We start from the raw sequence: 23,570 nt of genomic DNA on the forward strand, positions 1-23,570 counted from the left end.
GATTTCTTGGATGCTCGCTTGAGCCTTCTTGTTCAGTGAGGCAGGGGTGCTTGTTGGCAGCTTGTATTTGTTTGTGGTGGAGACGATGTCTGATTTTATCAGACATACCAGCCAGGTATTAGAGGTCTATTCATGCCAATTGAGGATGACCGAGATTTGGTAGATCAGGAGTTTGTGGATGACACACTACTGATTTTACACTATGCCACGGGTGTTTAGGATGCGATTCGTCACTCTTTGGATGTATGTTGTTTGGCCAGTGGTGTATTTATCAACTAGCACAAGTCTTTTGGCATTCTTGTGGGGATTAATGAAATGTCGACCTAGGGTACAGTGGATGGTTTTACTCGGTTGAGACCTCGACAATCTCGTAGATACCTAGGGGTTTAGGTAGGTTTGGATGTGACTTCGAAGAAGAAGTTTGCACTTGTTATGCAATCGATGCGTAGGAAGCTTTGCTATTGGTCGTCGGAGCATCTTTCTTTGGCTGGTCGAGCATTGGTGGCCAATAAGGTGTTGCTGGCCTTTGCTGGCCCTCGTGACACTTGGGCTAGAGTTCGATGGTCCACAATGATTCTCCTCCATGCAGAGGGTGATTTGGGTATCATTGCTCCTGAGTTGCAAAGCCGCGCACTTCTTACCAAGCTCATTGATAGGGGATGTACATGGACATGCTCCAATGTTCCTAAATTAGCTTTATCTGAAGGAAATATAATTCTAAATGATTTATTGGATTTATCAGCGAGAGGGTTTTTCTTGCTTGAGACACCCGACCGAGTGTAGATATTTCTAGTGTGTCATTTAGAGTAAAGACAGGAGCGTTGTGAATGTGAATATCTGTAGGGCCGCCAAGAACGGGTACTTTTGATGTGTCAAAACGGATGGGTGACAGAGAGCATCGAGAAGGAGTATCCGCCCATCCGGAATGGACATCTCTGATGCGTCATGGGATGGGTGAGCGTTGTGAAGGAGATTGTATTGTAAGGCTAGTGAGAAAGGACTACGTGATGGGTATTCTTGATGCGTCATAGGGTGGGTGACGGAAGCATCGAAAAGAGAATATTCCATTCTGAACTGAACTAGAATTGTGTACAAGAAATGAGGCAAGCACTTGAATGAAGATGGGTTCAGAGGAAACTTTGAGAAAATGTAGTTGCTTTTTGAGAAAGCGGGTTGCTTTTCGGAAAAGCAGACACTTTCTCCTAAAGGGGTCTATGTTTGCATTGCATGTGTGCATGAGATTGCATTGAGGGACCCGTGGGTTGTGATTGTGTAAGCAACGTTTTCAGCTTATAACGTTTTACTGGATTTTAAGCAGGCTTATACCATTTTCAAGAGTGTCTGGTCACTCACTTCATAAGTGGGCAGCTGTAGATTAAAAAAAGAAGAAAAAAACCTAGCACCCCAAATCTCTCTCGTTTTAGCAGAAGAAAATCCATCTCTCTCTCTCTCTCTCTCTCTCTCTCTCTCTCGCCCTTTTTTTTCGGGGAAGATCCTGTCATGAGGACGTGGCAGCTGTTAACTATGTCACGAGGACGTGGCAATTGCTAACCTTAGTTGTTGGTTTCTTTCCAATGATTTTTGTTTTATTTTTGAGACCCTCTTTTTGAAGTTGCAAATGGTCGGACATTGTATGGCCAATGTGAACGGTAGTTTCACCCGTAGATGGGAAGTTGGTCGGCATTGGAATTCGTATAGCAAGAGGATGTCTAGGCTCAGTGCAAGGTCATGGGGGTCCCCCCGTTGCACTTAGCAAGTTGGTGGATACTAGGAAGTGAACTCAATAAAGACATAAAGTCAAGGTGGGATCACCAACTGAAAGTATCCGACAATTGGGCCACATTGCACTTTTGGATGCGGTCCCAATGAGGATAGATGGTCAGATGACCAGTGGGAGCAATGGAAGCATCTCCCAAAAATTAGGGAATTGCTATTTTGGGCCGTGAAATGTGTTCGCGTCATTACCTTCGGTATGACCAAGGGAACATTTTACAACTTTGCTGGCGAAGTCGCAACCAGTCGGGAGATTTTAAGGCGGCAACCCCGAAACGGGAAAAAGATTGTAACCGCCCCAAGTGGCACAATATCATGCACTTGCCTCCTACAGAAAATTTGGCGCTGAATTTAGAGAGAGGAGGGCTCATTTTTCATGCTATCACAGGATAAGAGCTATGGAGTGCTTTCTTTCCCTCTCATGTATAGTGTGGTGCTAGGAGTGATGCCTTGCACACTACACATTGCTCTCTCTCCCCCCTACGTGCAGTTATGTGATGCCCCACAAGAGGGCTTTGATGTATAGCTGTGTGGTTTCATGCTTTTGTGCTGAGGCAAGAGCCTCCTTGAGCAAGAACAGGGGTAGCTAACTGCTCCAAAGCAGGCACCGGTGAGGGTCATAACCTTACCGTACAGGTGCGTATTCAGCACTGTTGTATGCGTTGTAAATTGACTGTTTTTCAGCCATACGGACACCAGAACCCTTGGGAATAGTGCCCCACCGGCAGAGGATAGTTAGGGGACTGTTTGGGTCTGAAAACAGGGCAAAAACCAGTAAATACAGCGTGCTGAATTTACTGTTTTTGGGCAGGAATGAGAGGGTATATGCCAGTGGAAGTGAGTTCTAGCAGGGGAATGGGTTTCTTGCAAGTTTTGGGGCTGTTATGATACCGAAATTTGGCCAAAACAGGTGGTATCTAGCTCGATACAAATAAAGGATTCCCAAGACTCTTCTTTGTAATTTACCCTCCTAAAGAATAAAGAAATACAGAAAGGGGCGCCAATTTTGGGGCGTACAGGTTGTCGGCGTACGCTTGGAGCATTCTAGCGTCCGAGCCGTGTGTGTGCTTAAGTGTTAATTCCCGTCACACGTTTCCTTTGCACGTTCTCTGTGTGTGTGTCTAAAGTAAAGAATTTCGGGTGAAAGCCAAAGCCTACCGTCGCACGGGTTGGTTTCAAGGTTCCATTGCCGGGATATCAATCACTTTTTCCTCAAAGAGTGAGCCTCGATTGTTCTGGGTAAAGACACAGAGTACAGGAACGCAGGATTACACTATGGCCGACAAAGGGAAGGGCATTATGGAAGAGGGCTCCTCTTCGAAGGAGAGACAGGAAACTGCTATGGTGTTCGAGATTGGCGAGAGGTCACGGCCACGTCAGTCTGTACCTCTTGTCGATGTGAATGTCCCTCCAGTAGTAAAGGGCTTTATGACTGGGCGACTTGAGGATGATGCGTTCAGGACTTAGTTAGTTGCCGCGGTAAATGTCTTTGATTGGTGCAGAATCCAAGGTTTATGGAGTTCTTGCAAGCGTCACCAGTGCAACAACAAAATAGGCAACCTACATTGCGTACAGAGCTTGTTGAGGCTCAAGCCCAAGTACTTCATACGACTCAGCAGGATAGGGAACACTCGCATGTTGCGGAGTGAGAGGCTCCAAAACAAGTTTCTTCCGTGCTTGAACAGGTGGTTAGGACGTCGATTCCACAGGTTATGCGAGTTCAGCCCTCCACCTTTCGGAGCTCGCATGCTGTCTTGAATGGACAGGGAACTGGTTACCAGGCAATGCACCTTGTTTTTCCACCACCCACGGTACATCCTAGGTATTTTGGGGGTGGATCTGTGTTCCCAAGTATGGCTGGTTATGCGCCTGGAAGTCAGCAGTACATGCTAGGAACAGTGTTTGGGGGTATGCAAGGTGTGACAAACTGCTGACGTGTCAGAGCCTAAAGAATGGAGCCAACTTATAGATGTCGGCCGAGGGGCCTAAACCCAACGAAGAACAAGTAGCAAAAGAAGATGTCCTACCAACTTATGGGGACCCCGTTCGAGTGGGACCAAGTGACGTAAATATTAAAAAAAAGCAGGACCCGCAGCTGATGACCTTGCAATTTTCGAAAATTTTGTTGACAGATGATGTGGCATGCTGTACGGATTTCCGCGTTTTGCTTGATTGTTGTACGGAATTCCGTGATTTACGCTGGCAGCTTTTTGGCTTTGCTTTTTTATAAGATGCTTTTGAGTTTGAAGGCTTTTCAATGTAATTGATTTTTAGGCCAAGGGCCTTTAAATATGAGGTTAGGGTTTATTCTCTGGCATGCTTGTTGGAGAAGGTGCAGTGTTTGGAGTACCGGCATGTACTGTGTTGATGCAATATAAAGAAATATCGAAAGGGGCGCCAAGTTTTGGGGCCAATACTCTCTGGGGTGGAATTCCGCCACTCCGTGTCGCGTGGCATCTCTCTCTCTCTCTCTCTCAGTTCAGTTGTTATTGAAGTGCTAAAAGTATGTTCAATCTGTTCTTTTCTATTGGCACGTGGTGCCCGTCTTGTGACAATGGTATTAGAGCATCATGCGTGTGCTTTTCTGAAAGCATACTGGTCCCACAAAAGAGTAGACAGAGCAAACTAGAGACTTTATTCGAGGAATCTTCGCGCTCCAACTGGGACTTATTAGCCACTCCCACCCTTACTTTATCGCGCAGCGGGCGCTCTCCCGTCTTCATCGCTCATGTCTTACAGGGCATAAGCCATTAAGATCACTTGCAAAAGAAGGATCCAAGATTTGTTTCGAGCTGTTGTTTTTCTCAGAGACAGTACTCTGCAGACGTTGATGTCTACAGCTACCAAGCAGCACACTCCAAGGACTTCGCAAGCTTTCAAGAATTTTTTTGCCCGAAGCTATATGGTTTTTGACATCTTTCTTTGGAGTGCAATGCTTGCCATAGAAACCCTAGCAGATTATAACTTGAAATTTCTCGACATCTCCCAGTAGATGTCTCTTCACGAGCAGATGATCTTGGAAGTCCAGTGCGATTGCTATCTTGGGACTACCATCGCCGCCAAAGAAACACTGTTTGTCCAAGAGCTGATGGACCATGCTGTGCTCGGCTACGACCTTATAGAATGAACCTAACCCTAATTTTTGGTGCAGGTTTTAGGATGGAAAGTCAGTCGACTTTTCGAGCTGGATCGATGTCGAGATTGCTTTTTAAGTTCTGTTTGATTTTATTTGGTGATCTTGTTTGGAATCTGTTTGAAATGGATGGTATCTGTTTTGAACCTATCTTGGTGCCGATTTGAAATGTTTGACTTTGGTTTTAATACTGGTTTTATTGATTGGTGATTTTTACTCTCGGGTGGAGAAGTGAGAAATGATGTTTGAGAATGCTTGTTCATACTCATGGCCCGGACCCTTGTGGTTATTTACGGGGGGAGTATTAAGAAGTCTCAGTAGTGGTTACTGTTAGCACCTCCAAACGATGTAGGCTGCAGTCTGGGGGGCGTTGGGTTGTAAAAGGCCTCTATATCTCATGGCCCGGACCTTTTTAGGTTATTTGTGGGAGGAGTGATGAGGGAGTCGTTGAACAGCTCATGGGCGGGACCTAGATGGTTATTTGCGGGGGGAGTGTTCATCGGCGACTTTATGTTTCTATGTCTTGTAACATGCATACGTGAGCATTTGTGTTGTGATGTGCCAATTACTGAATATTCCTAATTGGATGAGATTGCCTGGGTATGTAATTTTAGTGCATCAAGACACCCATGGAAGATCAATATGGTCTGGGTGTGATGGCTAATTTTACTACACCGGAATATCAAGAGTTCCGATCTGGACGAGAGGAGAAGCTAACTGCTTGATCAAAAGAGCCGAAAGGAGAAGCTAACTCCTTAACAAAGAGAGCAAACTGATTGTCCCTCGGAATGTCCCTCAGAATGGCCCTTGGAAATTTTTGAGCTAACTTGAGTTGTTTTGCAGATATGCTGTTATCGTGGACGATTACTCTCTTTCAAGAAGGGGAGATGTAACAAACTGCTGACGTGTCAAAGCCTAAAGAATGGAGCCAACTTACAGATGTCGGCCAAGGGGCCTAAACCCTAAGAAGAACAAGTAGCAGAAGAAGAAGAAGTCCTACCAACTTATGGGGACCTCGTTCGATGGGGGCCCAAGTGACATAAAAATTAAAATAAAGCAAGACCCGCAGCTGATGACGTGGTAGTTTTCGAAAATTGCGTTGACAGATGACGTGGCATGCTGTACGGATTTCCGCGTTTTGAGCTGACTGTTGTACGGAATTCCGTGATTTACGTTGGCAGCTTTTTGGCTTTGCTTTTGGACCAGATGCTTTTGAGTTTGAAGGCTTTTCGCTGTAATTGCTTTTTAGGCCAATGGCCTTTAAATATGAGGTTAGGGCTCATTCTTTGGCATGCTTCCTGGAGAAGGTGCAGAGTATGGAGTACCGGCCTGTACTGAGTTGATGCAATATAAAGAAATACCGAAAGGGGCGCCAAGGTTTGGGGCCAATACTCTCTGGGGTGGAATTCCGCCACTTTGTGTCGCATGTCGTCTCTCTCTCTCTCTCAGTTTAGTTGTTATCGAAGTGCTAAAAGTTTGTTCAGTCTGGTCTTTTCTTTTGGCACGTGGTGCCCGTCTTGTGACACAAGGGATGATGCCAAACCCCATGTATGGTAGCATCGGCATGCAGCAAGGTTTTCAATGCAACCAGGGCGAGTTTGGGGTGCCACAAGGTCATTTTGGCGTGGCTGGTTTTTTTGAACAACAGCTTGATATTGCACCTCTGACTCGAAATGTTAATGGCCAAGATGTGCCGATCATGCCTACTACAGTGCCCATGTTGCAGACTATTCCCTATGACAATTTGGGGACAATGGAAAAGCCGAAAGCTTACAAAGAAGGTGGTGCAGTTGTAAAGTTCAACACTTTCAGTGGCTTTGAGGATAAAGCAAGGGCTCTCACTTTCCTCCACCAGTTTGATACAGCTTATGCAGGATGGAATTTTATAGAGGCCTCTAAGGTCAGGAAAGTTGCCACTTTCTTAAAGGACAATGCGCTTACATGGTGGACGACATTATTAATGCAAGGACAGGCACCCGCCACTTGGGTTTACTTCAAGAAAATGTTTGCATCTGCTTGGCTGTTAAATGAATTAGAAGCCGACGTCTTGACAGATTGGCACCGGCTTACTTTGGCTACATGCAAGAGCTTGTTGGAGTACAGTAGGAGGTTTTGTAAAGCGTTACTCTTAGTGACCTCCTACAGATTTGTGCCATTGACAGAGCAGATAGAGAAGTATTGTTGTGGGTTGCCTAAAGGGCTTCGTGACTACTGTACCAAGAACAGAGTGGCTACCCTCACTCAGCTTATGGAAGTTGCTAACACTGGTCTTGCCTTGTTGAAAGAAGAGGACAGTGGGTTTTCGAGCAACGAGAAAGGAGCGTAGCAAAAGAAAAATTCAGCGAAGAAGCCCTTTGTGAAAACGGCTCTTGAAGCGTCACATGGATCATAAAAGGCCACCAAAGACAAGGATTCAGCCGGGACTTCTGGAGCGCAGACAAAGAAACAGAAAAGGAAGCCTTTTGTGCGCATTTCGCTCCAGGAAAAGAACGTCCTAATGGCTGAAAACAAATGCTTTATATGCAAGCTGCGTGGTCACTTTGCTACCAATTGTCCACAAAGGAAAAGACCAACTGACATAGATGATAAAGAGGACCAGAAAGGCAAGAAGCCTAAACCCACGGTAGGTTTGGTGCCAGATATGGTGGGTGATAGGCCCAGTACAGATGCTAGTGAGTTATGCAGGGCATGGGGTAAAGTTAGGGATTAAACGACACTCATCTTCTTTGATCCAAGTGCCAAAGACAACTTTATCTCACCAGAGTTAGCTATGAAGCTGGGCATCCGAGCTGAAGAGATGGGGTACACAGCAGAGGCAGGCTTGGCATGTCCTGGCCACTCATGGTGTGTTACTCCCATTATTGGAAAGCTGCGTCTGCATATCCAGCTGTATGTGGACACAGAAGAGTTTTATATCATGCCATTGGAAGAATGCGATGCGCTACTTGGAATTCCGTGGATGTTCAGAGTGCATGGCGTGCTGGATGCCTTCGGCAAGACGATCACCCTTTAGCATAGGGGCAAAACTCATGTTTTGGATGTAAAGCTCAAAGGGGAGTCTGTCCCTATTGTATTCGCTTCTGCTATCACTTCTGTAATAAAGAATCATCTTTCTGTGTACTTGATTTTTGCACGTGATGTCTCAGATAATGATTAGTCAAATTTACTACTGGTAGATAAAGAAAGGTCAGCATTTTTGCAAAAGTTTCGTGATTGTTTTTTTGATTCATTATCGTCTTAATTGCTGCCAGAGAGACCTGAGGACCATGGGATAGATTTGGTACCAGGGTGTAGCCCACCAAATAGACCTCCCTACGGGGTTAGTGCGGCGCAACAGAAAGAGATTATGGGCCAGGTGGAGGAGTTATTAGAGAAGGGGCTGATTCAGCCTAGTTCTTCACCCTTTTGCTCCCCCGTGCTCCTAGTGCAGAAGAAGGATGGCTCATGCTGCATGTGTATTGATTGCCGTGCGTTGAACAAGAATACCATCAAGAATAGGTTTCCTATTCCTAGAATTGATAATATTCTTGATCGTTTAGAGGGTGTTGTAATTTTCAGCAGGATAGACCTTAAGAGCAGGATAGACCTTAAGAGTGGGTACCATCAGATTCGTATAAGGCCAGAGGATGTGCACAAGACTGCGTTTAGAACGACATTTGGTCTTTATGAGTTTCTAGTGATGTCGTTCTGGCTAACAAATGCTCCTGCCACGTTCAACAGAATGATGGACCGGATTTTCCGCTCGCATCAACAGTTTGTTGGGACGTTCTTCGATGATATGATAATCTATTCAAAGAATGAAGAGGAGCGTAGGCGTCACTTGACCACTGTGTTCGAAGAGCTGCGTAGTCTTGTCAATCCTAAGAAAAGTGAATTCTTCCTGGAAGAGATCCACTTTCTTGGCCACATAGTCTCAAAGGATGGTGTCAGAATGGATCCCGCAAAGGTCGAAGCTATTAAGACACGGCCAGACTTGAAGACTGTGCACGATGTCAGAAGCTTCCTGGGATTGTGTTCCTACTATAAGAAAGAGGTCACTTTCAGATGGAGCCAAAAAGAGATTTCAGCTTTTAGTCTCTTAAAGGAAAAGTTGACTTCAGATCCAGTAATTGTTTTGCCAGATCTCAGGAAGTCATTTGTGGTCCAGTGTGACGCGTGAGGCAGTAGCATCGGAGTAGTGCTAATGCAAGATGGACGGGTTTTAGCTTATGAAAGCCAAATTTTGCAAGGGCTAGAGAGGACTATGCAAGTCTATGAGAAAGAGCTCTTGGCCGTGATTCATGCGCTTTCTAGCTGGAAGAAGTTGCTCTTAGGTGCTGATTTTGTTGACCAAATAGATCAGCAGACCTTGCGATACTTCTTGACACAATCAAAGTTATCTGAAAAGCATATGCGATGGGCAAACGTTCTATCTATGTTTCATTCCAGATTATGCATGTGGAAGGCAAGAAGAATGTTGTGGCTGATGCATTATCAAGGAAGCCACAAATTACAGCTGTGTCAATTCCTTATCATCATAAGCTAGATGACATGAAGGAATAGTATGCTAACGATGAAGATTTTGCAAGAATCTTTGAACAGTTGCAAGAGGGGCAACATCATGAGTACTACCTCCTCAGAGATGTTTTATGTTGATGCATGGCAGATTCTGTGTCACTAGGCCATCGCGACGTAAGGTCATGGAAGAGAGTCATGTCCCATCGTATGCAGGGCATCGTGGTATTGATGAAACAATTAAAGCGGTAGACATTCTTCTATTGGCGTACCTTGAGGAGAGATGTGGATGCCTTTGTGCGAGCATGCATAATTTGCCAAAAGGTCAAGTTTGACAGGTAAAAGGCACCAAGGTTGTTACAACCACTGTCGATTCCGGATAAGCCATGGGAAAGCATTGCTATGGACTTTATCTTTGATCTTCCAAGAACGCCAATAGGGAATGATAGTATATGGACCTTTATCTGTAAGTTCAGCAAGCAGGCCCATTTTATCTCTGTCAGGAAGAAGATAAAATCTGATCAGATGGCACGCTTGTTCATGTACAATGTGTTTAAGTACCATGGTATGCCACAATCGATTGTCAGTGATCGTGATCCTCGCATGACTAGTTTGTTATGGAGAGGATTGTTTGAGAACATGGGCACTACGCTCAAGTTCTCGTCTTCGTTTCATCCACAAACTAATGGAGAGTCAGAAGAGGCTAGTTCTACTGTCTTAGATCTGTTGAAATGCTATGTGTCAAATAATAAGGGCAAGTGGGAACAGTATTTGCCTATGCTTGAGTATGCGTACAATAATACGATGCATTCGTCGACTGGCAAGGCACCTTTTGAGATTGTTGAAGGCGGCAAAAAAGTTCCTCTCATTTTGCATACAAAGGACAAGGTCTTTGAGGCAGATCGATATCTTGAGAACATGGATGAAATGTATAAGAAAATTAAAGTTGCCTTGGAGAAGACCCAGGCAAAGCAGAAAAAGGTTGCTGATCGTCACCGTCGTGAATTACTGTTATCACCTGGTGATTGGGTTCTGTTAAAGTCTGAAAAGGCAAGGTTAAAGAAGATGAAGGGCAAGGAACGGCTGTCTCTTAAGCTCAGCATGCGTTAACATGGGTCTTTTCAAGTGCTTGACAAGCTCAACGATGTGGCTTATAGGCTGAAATTGCTTGATGCATGGAAGATTCATAACGCGTTCCATGTGAGTCTTGTAAGACTCTTCGTGGGTGATGTGCCAGAAGATATGCCAGATGAGGATCAACTAGAAGTTGAGGAACTTGATGAGATCCTTGTACCTGAGCAAGTTTTGGCACATAAGGACAGAAAAGTTAAAGGACAGGTTGCAAGACGCTACTTGGTGAAGTTCAAGGACTATCCGCCTATGGATGCAAAGTGGATGGAAGAGCATGAACTGTTAGAGTCACCAAATGTATTGCAGCTTTACCTTGAAGCCTTTGGGTTACAACCTACTTATGCCCCAACCCACGTGTGCAAAGGAGGGGTAATGATAGAGCTAGCACATCAAATGTACATATGAATTCAGTGTTATAGATGGAAATGACAAAAGTATGAAGGTGTCATTAAGTCATTGATATCTATGTGTTACGACCTTTCTTGTGGGTACATGCGATGATAAAAGTGTTCTAGCAACACAAGATCATCAGTGGCGTGTATTTATGATATGCAATCGAGGACGTTTGCGATTTCAAGAGAGGGGTATGTCATGAGGACGTGGCACCTGTTAACTATGTCACGAGGACGTGGCAATTGCTAACCTTAGTTGTTAGTTTCTTTCCAATGATTTTTGTTTTATTGTTGAGACCCTCTTTTTGAAGTTGCAAATAGTCGGACATTGTATGCCCAATGTGAACGGTAGTTTCACCTGTAGATGGGAGGTTGGTTGGCATTGGAATTCGTATAGTAAGAGGATGTCTAGGCTCAATGCAAGGTCATGTAGGTCCCCCCGTCGCACTTAGCAGGTCGGTGGATACTAGGAAGTGAACTCAATAAAGGCATAAAGTCAAGGTGGGACTACCAACAGAAAGTATCTGATAGTTGGGCCACATTGCACTCTTGGATGCGGTCCCAATGAGGATAGATGGTCAGATGACCAGTGGGAGCCCAACGGACGCATCTCCTAAAAATTAGGGAACTGCTATTTTGGGCCGTGAAATGTGTTCGCGTCTTTATCGTGAGTATGACCAGGGGAACATTTTACAACTCTGCCGCAAAGTCAACTAGGCAACTAGTCGGGAGATTTTTAGGCGGCAACCTCGAAACGGGGAAAAGCTTAAGTGGCACAATTTCATGCACTTGCCTCTTACAGAAAATTTGGCGCTGAATTTAGAGAGAGGAGGGCTCATTTTTCATGCTGTCACAGGTTAAGAGCTATGGAGTGCTTTCTTTCCCTCTCATGTACAGTGTGGTGCTAGGAGTGATGCCCTGCACACTACACACTGCTCTCTCTCCCCCTACGTGCAGTTATGTGATGCCCTACAAGAGGGCTCTTCATTTTACTGATGTACAGCTGTGTGGTTTCATGCTTTTGTGCTGAGGCAAGAGCCTCCTTGAGCAGGAACAGGGGTAACTAACTGCTACTCCAAAGCAGGCACCGGTGAGGGTCATAACCTCACCGTACAGGTGCGTTTTCAGCGCTATGTATGCGCTGTAAAATTGACTGTTTTTGAGCGATACAAACGCCATAACGCTTGGGAATAGTGCCCCACTGGCAGAGGACAGTTAGGGGACTGTTTGGGGCTGAAACTAGGGCAAAAACCAGTAAATACAACGTGCTGAATTTACTGTTTGTGGGCAGGAATCAGAGGGTATATGCCAATGGAAGTGAGTTCTAGCTGTGGAATTGGTTTTGCTCAAGTTTTGGGGTTGTTATGATGCCGAAATTTGGCCAAAACAGGTGGCATCTAGCTCGATACAGATAAAGGATTCCGAAGATTTTTTTTTTGTATTTTACCCTCCTAAAGAATAAAGAAATACCGAAAGGGGCGCCAATTTTGGGGCCTACAGGTTGTCGGCATACGCTCGGAGCATTCTAGCTTCCGAGCCGTGTGTGTGCTTAAGTGTTAATTTCCGTCACAGGTTTCCTTTGGACGTTCTCTCTGTGTGTGTCTAAAGAAAAGAATTTCGGGTGAAAGCCAAAGCCTACCGCCGCACGAGCCGGTTTCAAGGTTTCATTGCTGGGATATCAATCACTTTTTTCTCAAAGAGTGAGCCTCGGTTGTTTTGGGTAAAGACACGGAGTACAGGAACGCGGGATTACACTATGGCCGACGAACGGAAGGGCATTATCGAAGAGGGTTCCTCTTCGAAGGAGAAACAGGAAATTGGTATGGTGTTGGAGAATGGCGAGAGCTCACTGCCATGTCAGTCTATACCTCCCGTCTATTTGAATGTCCCTCCAGTAGTACAGGGCATGTATACCTTGGAAACAATCATGTATGTTCCATTGAGGGTATTGGCACTGTGCATCTCTCCATAGATGGCACAAATGAGCTTGTCTTGCATGATGTTCGATATGTGCCCGGAATTAAGAAAAGTCTGCTTTCTGTTGGTGAGATGGATATGCATGGTTACAGCATCTTGTTTGAGAGAGGGTCATCGAAAATGACCAAAGGCTCAAGGCTGATTGTAAAGGGCACAAAGAAAGGGACACTTTACTGCATGCATGGAAAGGCCGTGTTGGGCAAGTTTATTGCATTGTCTGAAATTAACTCTCACATGGAGTTGTGGCACAAGAGGCTTGGCCATATGAGCCAAAAGGGCCTTTCTAAGCTTTGTACTTTGAACAAGCTTGATGCTAAAGGCACAAAGCTTGACTTTTGTAATGAATGTCAATATGGCAAGTAAGTAAAACGTTCTTATTCGTCTGGTGTCTCTCGTAAATCTTGTGTGCTTGATCTTGTACATTCTAATGTATGTAGCATGCCTACTAAGTCTACGGGTGGTACATGTTATTTTGTCTCCTTTGTTGACGATCATTCTAAGAAAATTTGGGTTTATTTGCTTAAGTCTGAGGATGAAGCCTTTGTTGCGTTTAAAAGATTTCATGCATTTGTGACCACCCAAATAGGTAGAAAGCTAAAATGCTTGCGTACAGACAATGGGGAGGAGTACACAAGTGTTGAATTTAACAAGTTTTGTGAAAATTTGGGTATTAAGAGGGAGCTTACTGTGCCATACAGCCGCTCTTCTAATGGTGTGGCTGAGAGATTCAATAGGACACTTTGTGAGAGGGTGAGATGCATGCTGTCGACAACTAATCTCTTTCATGGATTTTGGGGAGAACCTTTGAAAACTGCAGTGTATATATGCAATCGATCCCCTCACATGTCTTTGAAAGCTGACATCCCTTAAGAGGTTTGGTCTGGCAAGTCTGCTTCATATGATCACTTACACATTTTTGGTTGCGAAGCTTTTGTGCATGTTAGACATGAGTTGAGGAGTAAACTAGATGCGAAGTCCATTAAAGGCCTCTTCAAGGGATATGGTGAAGAAGGCGAAATGGGTTACAGGATTTGGTTACCTCAGCACAAAAGGGTTGTACGCATCCGGGATGTTGTTTTTAATGAGGCAAGGCTGATTCAAAATAATTGTGCCTCAAAGCATGACCATAAAAGGGTAAAATTTCAGCATGACCAGCCACCTGTTAGGCCTATTTTCGACCCTCAGGATGCACCACATGCGGCTGAAAATGTAGATGATCCAGTGGTGTTTGAGCCAGATGATGTTGGGCAGCAAATTGAGGCTCCTGAAGGGTATTTGCAGCCACGAAACAATGCTGAAAATGGTGCTGAAAATGATGTACAACAGCCCATTCTTGATGATTTTATCATGCCACCTGATGTAAACCCATTGCCGGATAATGTGGATCATTGTGTGAGGCAGTCTACTCGTCAAATACGGCCTGTGAGTTGATATGGCCCCTCTTTGCATTACATTATGTTGACAGATGAGGGAGAGCCTCTTATGTATAAAGAGGCAAAGACATGTGAGCAAAGCGACAAGTGGGAGCTTGCTATGCAGGAAGAGATTAAAGCTTTGCATGCTAATCATACTTCGGATTTGCTTGAATTGCCCAAAGCAAGGAAGGCTATTCCTAACAAATGGGTGTATAAAATCAAAACTATTGATGCAAAACCCAAGTATAAGGCAAGGCTTGTTGCAAAGGGATATATTCAAACCAAGGGTATAGACTTTGAGGAAGTGTTCTCTCCTGTAGTGAAGATGACCACTTTGCGTGTATTGTTTGCCATAGTGGCTGCTCTTGATTTGGAAATGGACCAAATGGATGTACATACCGCTTTCTTGCAGGGTGATGTGGAAGAAGAGCTTTACATGAAGCAACCCGAGGGTTTTGTTATCCTTGGCAAGGAACATTTGGTATGTATGCTGAATAGAATCTTGTATGAGCTGAACAATCATGTAGACAGTGGTACAAGAAGTTTGATCGCTTCATGCTTAAACATGGTTACAAAAGAACCCATGCAGACCATTGTTTGTATACCAAACGTGATGAGGATGGCAGCCCTATCATTCTTGTGCTCCATGTAGACGATATGCTGATAGCTGCAAAGAAAAGAAGCACTGTTGATGCTCTTAAAGGGAAGCTGAAATCTGCGTTTTCAATGAAAGATCTTGGGGCAGCTGAACATATAGTTGGAGTGCGTGTTACACGGCAAAGAGACCAGCGCCTATTGTATTTGTCGCAAGAAAAGTACATTGAAAAGGTGTTGGACAGATTTAACATGGCTGAAGCAAAGCCTCTTGGTGTGCCATTACAGCCATATGTCAAAATCTCCAAGGATGATTGTCCCAAGTCAAAGGAAGAAGCCAATGACATGCAAAGTGTGCCTTATGCTTCAGCTTGTGGTTCACTTATGTATGATATGGTTGCTACTAGGCCTGACATAGCCCATGCAGTGGCAGCTGTGAGCCGGTTTATGGCTAATCCAGGCAGGTAACATTGGGATGCAGTGAAGTCCATTATGAGGTACTTGAAAGGGACTAAAAACAAATGCCTTTGCTATGGTAAAGGACCAATGGAGTTGAAGGGATTTTGTGACTCTGAGATGGCTGGTGATGTGGATACACCGAAATCCACAAGTGGCTATGTATTTACTCTTTCGGGAGGTGGTGTTTCATGGTGTTGTAGATTGCAAAAGATTGTTGCATTGTCTACGAGAGAGGCTGAATATATTTCAGCCAGTGAGGCTTCCAAAGAAGCTGTTTGGCTAGCACGCCTATGCAGTGAGTTTGGTTTGCCTGCCAAGGCACCTATGCTTGGTTGTGATAGCCAGAGTGTCATATGTTTGGCAAAGAACGCCATGTTTCATGCACGCACAAAGCATATTGATGTGCGGTATCACTTCATAGGAGAAGTGCTTGAGGATGGCGTTATTACATTGGTTAAGGTCCATACATCAGAAAATCAAGCCGATGCTCTCACTAAGTGCTTACCCAAAGCACAACATCATCTATGCATAGAGATGGTGGGAGTCACGTAGCTTAAAGGCGCCATTTATGCCTTTAAGTGGGAGGTTGTTGGGTTAAAGGCCCAAATGGCCCCCTTTAATGTACATTTTAAAGGGTACTAACCTTTGGCCAAGTTCACATTGAACTTGGCCACTAACTTATTAAATTGGTCCTTATACAATAATAAAGGGATAGTGAGATTTTACAAACTCACTCACCTATCCCGTTTGAAGAAAACGTACGCTCTCTCTCTGCTCTATGGATTTGCTAGCGCCCCTCTTCTGCAACACTGTGCCGCCTCTGCAACGCACATACCCCGCACACTCTCGCGTGCTTATTGACTTGCACACACCGCCGCGCGCTCATCAGCTTGTCCATAGAGAGAAGCCGAAGACCCTTCTTGGTAGACGAGGTCTACCAAAAATGCTCTAAAATATTGGACATGAGGGACTGCAAGCGCAATCGAGGCGAGGATAACAAAGGCAAGTAAAACTGCACATAAGCCACAAGGATGCATTGGACAATCCTGAGACGTACATGAAGTGGCCACGTGGACAGTTTCCAATAATTCAACTTGGAATGTAGACGTTGGAGCACGCAATCCTGTTTCTGCATAGCCGATACATTCCAACCCAACGGATAACCCAAATGGCGAACCAGAACATGTGGAGACTCGCTGCCAATCCAAACGAGTGAAGAGTATGCATAATTTGCTGTACATCATCATAGTGATTACGAGGCATAAACAAAGAGTCATCCGCATAGGCCTCACTAGCAAATTGCCGTCCCGAAGGTTAAGTCAGACCATGTAGCCTGCCACTGGAAGTCAAGGAATCCAAATACATAAACAAGGGGTGAGTAGCGATCGCATAAATCAAAGCACTCAAAGGGCAGCCCTGTCTCATCGACCGTCCCAAAGGCCAAGATTCTGTAAGAGATCCATCCAGCAAGCCCGCAGAAGTGCTGTGTGCATACAAGAAAAGCACGACACGGGATATCCTAGGCCCAAATCCCAAGTGTTGTATGGTATCCACAATATAATCCCAAAGAATAGTATCAAAGGCCTTTTCAATGTCAACCTGCATGAGCAAGCCATCCCGTGGAGTGTAGTTTACATATTCCATACCAATGATGATATTCCCGAGGTTATCAGTAGTTTGACGTTGTGGAATGAAGTTGTATTGAGATTGATACAAGCCTTCATGCAAAAAGCACCTGAGTCGGTTAGCTAGCATTTTTGCCATTAATTTATATACCACAGGCATAAGTGTAATAGGCCGCCAATGAGAGAATTCTTCGGACAATGCATGCTTAGGTATCAGCTTGAGCAAACCTTCTTTCCAAGAGGAGGGCAATTCTTGCTGCTCCCAAGCTGTATTTATCTCTCTCACACACACACACACACACATACACACACACACATTGTGTTACTTAATTAGTTCCTAACTTATTTGCTTCTTTTTTAGAAAAAAGGCTTCAAAATGTTTGAGCCTCCACTATGGGACTTGACCCTTCATAAATACTAGAGGCCTGATAAGGCATTGGTATTTTTTGGCTAAATGGTTTACACACACTCCTACTGTACCACCTAACTTGAGGGTGTTCCCGAGCTTACTTGCCTCCTAGGACTTTAGTAAAAACCACCGCCTATGGGCACTACCATGGGTTATAGCCCTTTTCAATACTTGAGTGTCTTTACCTCGGGTGAAACCCTGCCGTGAATACTCCTGGTTGCCTCCTCATTGCACCTCGCAGGCGGCTTCATCCTCTCTGCTGGAGGTCTCCCAAACGCTTGGATAACTGTGCAATTTGCAGTTATGGCGACCTCCCTCCCTTCCTATTTAAAGGCGAGGGCGCATCTTTGCCCCTCACTTAGCTTTGGTTGTACTCTGTTTGTTTGCTTAAAGCTAGTGACTGCGTATCTGAATCAAAGCATGGAGCTCTCAACTCAAGTTACTCAGGTCGGCCACTTGTATTTCTTGATTTACTTATTGCATGGTTATGTGTTTTTTCCGCAAGGGTTTGTCACTCTGAAAGGATGATGATTTGTTTTACAAAATTAGTAGGAAGTTATGGTTGGCTCTTCTTGTAACATTGTAATCCCAGACATGGGGCTGTTCTGCGTCGTGTGATTACTGATGGTTCACAAAAATATTGTGTATACTAATAACTTTTTGTTAAAAAAAACTCCACCCTATGGGTCAGTGGTCGGAGCACTTGGTTGGCTAGGGTTTTTTTTTTTTCCCCTGGAAACCGATACAAAATGGGATATATATTGCTTTTCTTGCATACTAATCGCTGTTGTAGGATGGCAGGCGGTTTCGTGCCTTGTTACTTGATGATTACTCTGTGTCGGGGTAAAAACTCTTGATATAAAAAAGGAGGTGTGTTGCTTTACCCTCCGCACATCAGTAATGAGTATATTTTTTTGGCCGGGATGCTTACTGTCACTGATTCCGAACATGGCTTTACATTAAGGGGCTGTAATTTACGCTCTGTCTACTGGCTTACTAGCGGTTTCTTGACCCGTTTTTTCTTGGGTTTTTTTCTTGTTAACTACTGACTAATGCTTGGGAAGGATTGTTTTAAGAGATGGTTTACCACTTACTTCACTATGGTTTTGGTTGTCGCCGTGATTACTTCGACGATGGTGCCCTAAAATCTGGTTGTTATACTACCTTCTCGACGGCTACATAGGTGCTATGATCTTGTAAATTTTGGTGTAAATTGGGGCCGTAACCTGTCACTTATGGGTGTTTGATGGTAACGCCACTTCACTTGGATATTAGTTAAATGGCCGAAACTGTCATGAGGAAATTTCTACAAATGATCTCCTGTTTATATTCGCTTATAAGATTGCATATTGTAGCATTTAATTTTTAAATTCTGTTAGGGCTTCCTGCTACCTGGGTTGTCCGAAAGGATGATTAAGGTAGGTTAACTTACAAAAAATGGTAAGTTCTGGTAAAAATAATGGGCCAATAAATCTTCGCCCAACCATATGACAAACATCGAACTAGCTTACAGCTGGTTTGTGACTGCTTAAAGAGATTAAAAAAAAAAAAAACCACTACAGTGACTAAGCGCTTTTACTAAAAAAATGAACTGTGACTTAATATGGGGGGGATTTGGACACTTGGATTAGAAGGGGTAATGGCCTTCTAATCAAAATGATGTAAAATTCGTCTATAAATTGTAGCACTAATAGACCTGTTAATCATAGTCAATGCCTTGTCCTTGTGGTTGGTGTTTCCAATTAGTGAACTACGCTTAGCTTCCAATGCATGAGGCTACTGATTCATTTTGGTTTTTCAGTGTAATTTTTTTTTTCCCATTTCTATGCAGTGTTTGAAACACTATTCTCGTTTACCGGTATCGATCCCCATCTTTGGATCCTAATACATTGCTCAAAACTTCTAGGTAAAAATTTTATATAGTCTAGATCCTGCAGAGGAGTTCAGAGAGGTGGTTTTCCAGTCTAAAGGACGGCCCAAGCCACTGAGTGTAGGAACAGCTTCTCAAATTGGTAGGTCATGTAGCTCTGTGTCGTGTTAACAGTGTTTTGGCAAAGATCGTTTTAGCTCATACAGCATGTTGTTTACGTTTTCAGGGATAATACCAACTGTTGGGGTTCCAAGTCTCTTGCGAGTGCTTCTGCCAACAACTGATAGTACAGGCCTATGCTGCGCGTGAGTCTGTGTATAAGCCTTTTCTGTAATTATTTCAATTGTTGTAATGAGGAACGATTTTTCACTATCATAACTCTTTGCGAAATTGGCAGCTAAGGTCAAATTGCTCAATGGCAAATGCACAAGCTTCTGGGGCTGAAAATTTGAAACATTACACACAATACTATCAATGCCATATTATGTTTGATGGCGCTTTGAATGCTAAGCCATGGGCTTCAGAAAAATAACAACCAAATCTCCTCAAGGACAAGCTTCTCGGGGTCAAATTTTGAAAGACTACTACACACAGTACTACCAAGATGGTTTAATGTTTGATAGTACTTTGAATGCTGAGCTACGGGCTTCAACCAAACTAGCAGCCAAGTCTCCTCAAGAACAAATATGATTTAATGTTTGAAAAAGTTTGAATGCTGAGCTATGGGCTTCACCCAAACTTGGGGCATAGTCCCTGCAGCATAGCAGCGGGGTCTGAGAAGGCCGCTCTATTTCCCTCTGTCTAGTCTGTTCATGTTGTAGGCGGATCTCCTGGATGCGCTTGTGATGTAGTCTCTGGACCCGTATCCTAGTGCTCTAGAGTCTAGGGTTTCTACGAACCTGAATAATCTCTGCCTGCTGTAGCATGACCCCTCTCTGAATGTCGGTGCGTGGAACTGATGCAACTCTAGAAAATATGTCTGGGAGCTGTCACTGTTTTTTCTTTTCCGAGAAAAAGATCCTTCCATTAGTTAATCAAACTGCCCATAGGGCTACAAACCACCTCTACTAGTGAGGACTACATCAGGAAAATGGGGAGACTCTCCCAGTGAGTAAACAAAATATGTAGAATGAGGGCTAAGTCACAAAATGGGAGGAGGAAAAACCCACAGTGGTGGCCGGTAGTGCCCTGGACCATGGTGAAGAAAGGCCATGGGCGGATGAGTCGCAGAAAAGCCTTTGCGCTCCCTCATGCGGTCGGAGCTGCCTTGAAGTCTCTCGAACTGACCCCTGAGAGTGTGAATCAGCTCCAACCAGAAGTTGCAAACAATCTCTACTGGTGGGACATGACGAGCCTCGAAGATGAGGAAGCAACGGGCCCGCCAAATGAACCAAAGTTTTAGGCCACAAACGAGCTCCCAACACACCTCTCTCTCACTGCACCACTCCTGGGGGGTAAAGCTCTGTGGCAAGTTGGAGTGTAGGTCGACCCCCCTGGATCACTATCATCCTGCTAGCGGAAGCCAACTCAGAATAAAGCGTCGAGCCCGTGAGAGTGGACCAAGCTGCCGCAACCCCAGTGTATTGTCGAGCGTGCAAATAGCTCGCATCAGGTGAAGAACTCGAAGCCAAACCTGTTGAGCCATGCCGTAGTCCTATAGACAGTGACATTGACTCTCCAAAGGATGACCAAAAGTTGCACGGGCTACCGAAAAGTCACTATGTACTAGCTAGCTCCCAACTGCTACAGCTCTGTGTGTAACTAGCTCCCGGAACAAAGTGACTCGCCTCAGCTGTCTGGAGTCCCACAGCTGCTCCCAAAAGCCTGCCAAGAACTCAGTTGTGAGACCCTCCTCCTTCCAATGAAGTGTTGCAACAGGATGAGCCTCTCTCCATGCTGCCAGTATGTGTCGCCCCAGTCGAACAGTGTACTAAAAGAAGGGGATCCCAAGGTGATCAACTAAAGAGAAGGGGTCTCTCCGAACCCACTCTTCAGGGTCCCACTGCACTCGTGCCAAAGGGCAACTCTTTCAAGCCCAATGCCGCCAATGGTCTGTCTCAAGATTTGCTGGGTTAGGATTTGTGACCCAAGTCCTCCCACAGATGTCCACTACTCGTATCCTCTGAAAAAACACTCTGCAGCCTGTGGAGCCTCTATTGAGACTCTGTGTAGGCGAACCCTTAAGAACATGGGGGGTACGAACTCTGAACAAGCGCGAACTGCGATGAGGACCTCCAGTCGCGTGAAGGTCCCCATACATCTGAGAGCTTCTTACTCTAGAGGGGTGAGCCACTCAGATGATAAAGCCTTTGTGATATCCTGACACACGCTTTGCACCCCCTCATGCCTCGTAGCTGGATGCTATGAGCCTCCTCGGACAATTCTAAAAACTGAAGCTAGTCGCGGAAAGTGCGGGCTTGACCCGCTGCCATGGGACCCCAAAAAACACGAGGCCTACTACCAACCAGGTGGCCTCTTTGAGTGCTGACCATGGAGTTCCAAACAAGGGGCTGCCTCAAGCGCTCCTCCATGTAAGTGGGCTTATGCTGCTCCAAGCCACTTCTAACTGCTCCCAAGACCTAAGCAGACTTGCAACAAACCGATCCTCCAGCTTCCTGCTCAGACCAACTCTGCGCATCTCTGTAAAAATCCACCTGATGGATTGGCTCCAAGGGCCTCCTGCATGAGGGACTCGAGCTCAAAGCTGGTAAAGTAGCAACTCCTTCCAAGGCTTCTCCCTGGAAGCAATCCTTTGACCACAAACTTTCCAAGGAGGGCTTTGCTCCGCTGTGCTGGGTCAATGATCCCCAGCTCCCCCTGAGAACATGGTAAGGTGATGACCTGCCTAGCCACATTCGCCGGGGCTAACTAGGTGCTGTGCGTTGACCACAGAAAGTGCCTGATCAGCCTCTCTAGCTGGCTGATACAAGAGCTCGAGAAGACGCGATGTACCACATAGTAGCCAAAAACTCCTGGTTGGCCACTACAACTTTGGCTTCCAAAGAGAGCTGTGCCGAACTCCAGTGAAGCAGTTTCCTCCTAATGGATAGGAGGAAGGGAGCAGTCTGCTGCTTAAGGGACAAGTCCAAGCCAACCTGACAACCTAGATGTCGTATTGGAGTCCTTGGGGGAATCCACTTGAAGCTCTCACCTAGCGACTAATTAGGCGTAGAAGCACTGCCAACCTAGAAAGCCGTTGTCTTCCTCCAGTTGATCAGTGCCTGATGCACAACAAAGCACCTTAAGAGCCTGCTCACACCTTTGCAGATTGGACTCTTGGCCCTCCGAGTACAAGGTTGAGTCGGCAACAAACTCAACGTCAAGTAGCTCGTTTTCCCTAATGGGGAGCTCTAGACCTTGCAAACCAACCTGTTGAGAAGTCAAAAACCTGCTCATTGCCTCATCATAGAACAGAAAGAGGAAGGGGGCAAGAGGGCAACCCTGCTTGACCAAACGCGTGAGCATGAAGTGTTCCCCTCTTCCCCTTGCCAAGAGCACCTGACTGTGCGCACACCTATAGGGAACTGACACACCTCTGATCCAAGCATCAGAAAATCCCATCGTTTGTAGAGTGCCCTCCAAAAAGTTCGTGTCAACTCTCTCGTAAGCCTTCTCAAAATCGAGGAGTATCACAAGATCCTTTCCGCGGAGAAGTGCGAGGACAGACACCTCTTAAAAGGCGAAAAGGTTGTCAAGGATACTGCGCTCTTTGACAAATCCTGTCTCAGTAGTGGTTGAATCCTCAAACGCTGAGCCTTTGCTAGAATTTTGTAGGCTGAGTTGAGAACGATGATGGGTCGCCACTGCCGAATCTCATCCAAGGAGCCTCCCTCCTTGGGAATAAGATAGATCAAACCCTCAGTCATGCTGTCAAGTATCTCTCCAATGTATAAGATGTACTGATAGGCGCTGCAAAGATCCAAACCAAGCAAGTTCTAGTACTCCAAGAAGAAGCTCAAAGTCAAAGCATCCTCCCTTGGACAACTAACTTGGGGGAGTGCTTTGAGGGCCTCATGGAGTTCCTCTAGCCGAAGGGGGAGCTCTAGTCTCTAACGTATTTCCTTAGTACAAGGCTAGGCACCTGCGTCCAAACCTACTCTCTACATGCAGCCTGATGCTGTGACTGAGGCTCAACTGACAACAAAACACAGTAGGAGGGGAGTTGTGAGTCTTACCCTCCACTGGTGTGTGTAGGCGGTTGGAGGAGAGTCTACCTATATCGTTGAATCTCTAGTAAAAAGCGACCAGTTGTCTGTGGTCAATAGCTTTATACGCGTGGGTGGTCTTGTGAAAAAGGT

At 45.2% G+C, this 23,570-nt stretch overlaps 1 protein-coding gene across 8 annotated transcripts in view; it reads left to right on the forward strand.

Moving 5' to 3' along the window:
* Positions 1 to 23,570, forward strand: part of MSH1 (MUTL protein homolog 1) — a 212,754-nt gene that overhangs the window by 34,912 nt on the left and 154,272 nt on the right. For all 8 annotated transcript variants that reach the window (XM_086484589.1, XM_086484566.1, XM_086484534.1 and 5 more), the window contains exons 12-13: positions 19,309 to 19,414; positions 19,499 to 19,577. In XM_086484589.1, the coding sequence (XP_086340715.1) occupies positions 19,309 to 19,414; positions 19,499 to 19,577 (185 nt within the window). The remainder of the gene's footprint in view (positions 1 to 19,308; positions 19,415 to 19,498; positions 19,578 to 23,570) is intronic.

The sequence above is a fragment of the Adiantum capillus-veneris genome, chromosome 2, assembly GCF_014529385.1.
Source record: "Adiantum capillus-veneris isolate H3 chromosome 2, ASM1452938v2, whole genome shotgun sequence".
In the NCBI taxonomy this organism is placed as follows: domain Eukaryota; kingdom Viridiplantae; phylum Streptophyta; class Polypodiopsida; order Polypodiales; family Pteridaceae; genus Adiantum; species Adiantum capillus-veneris.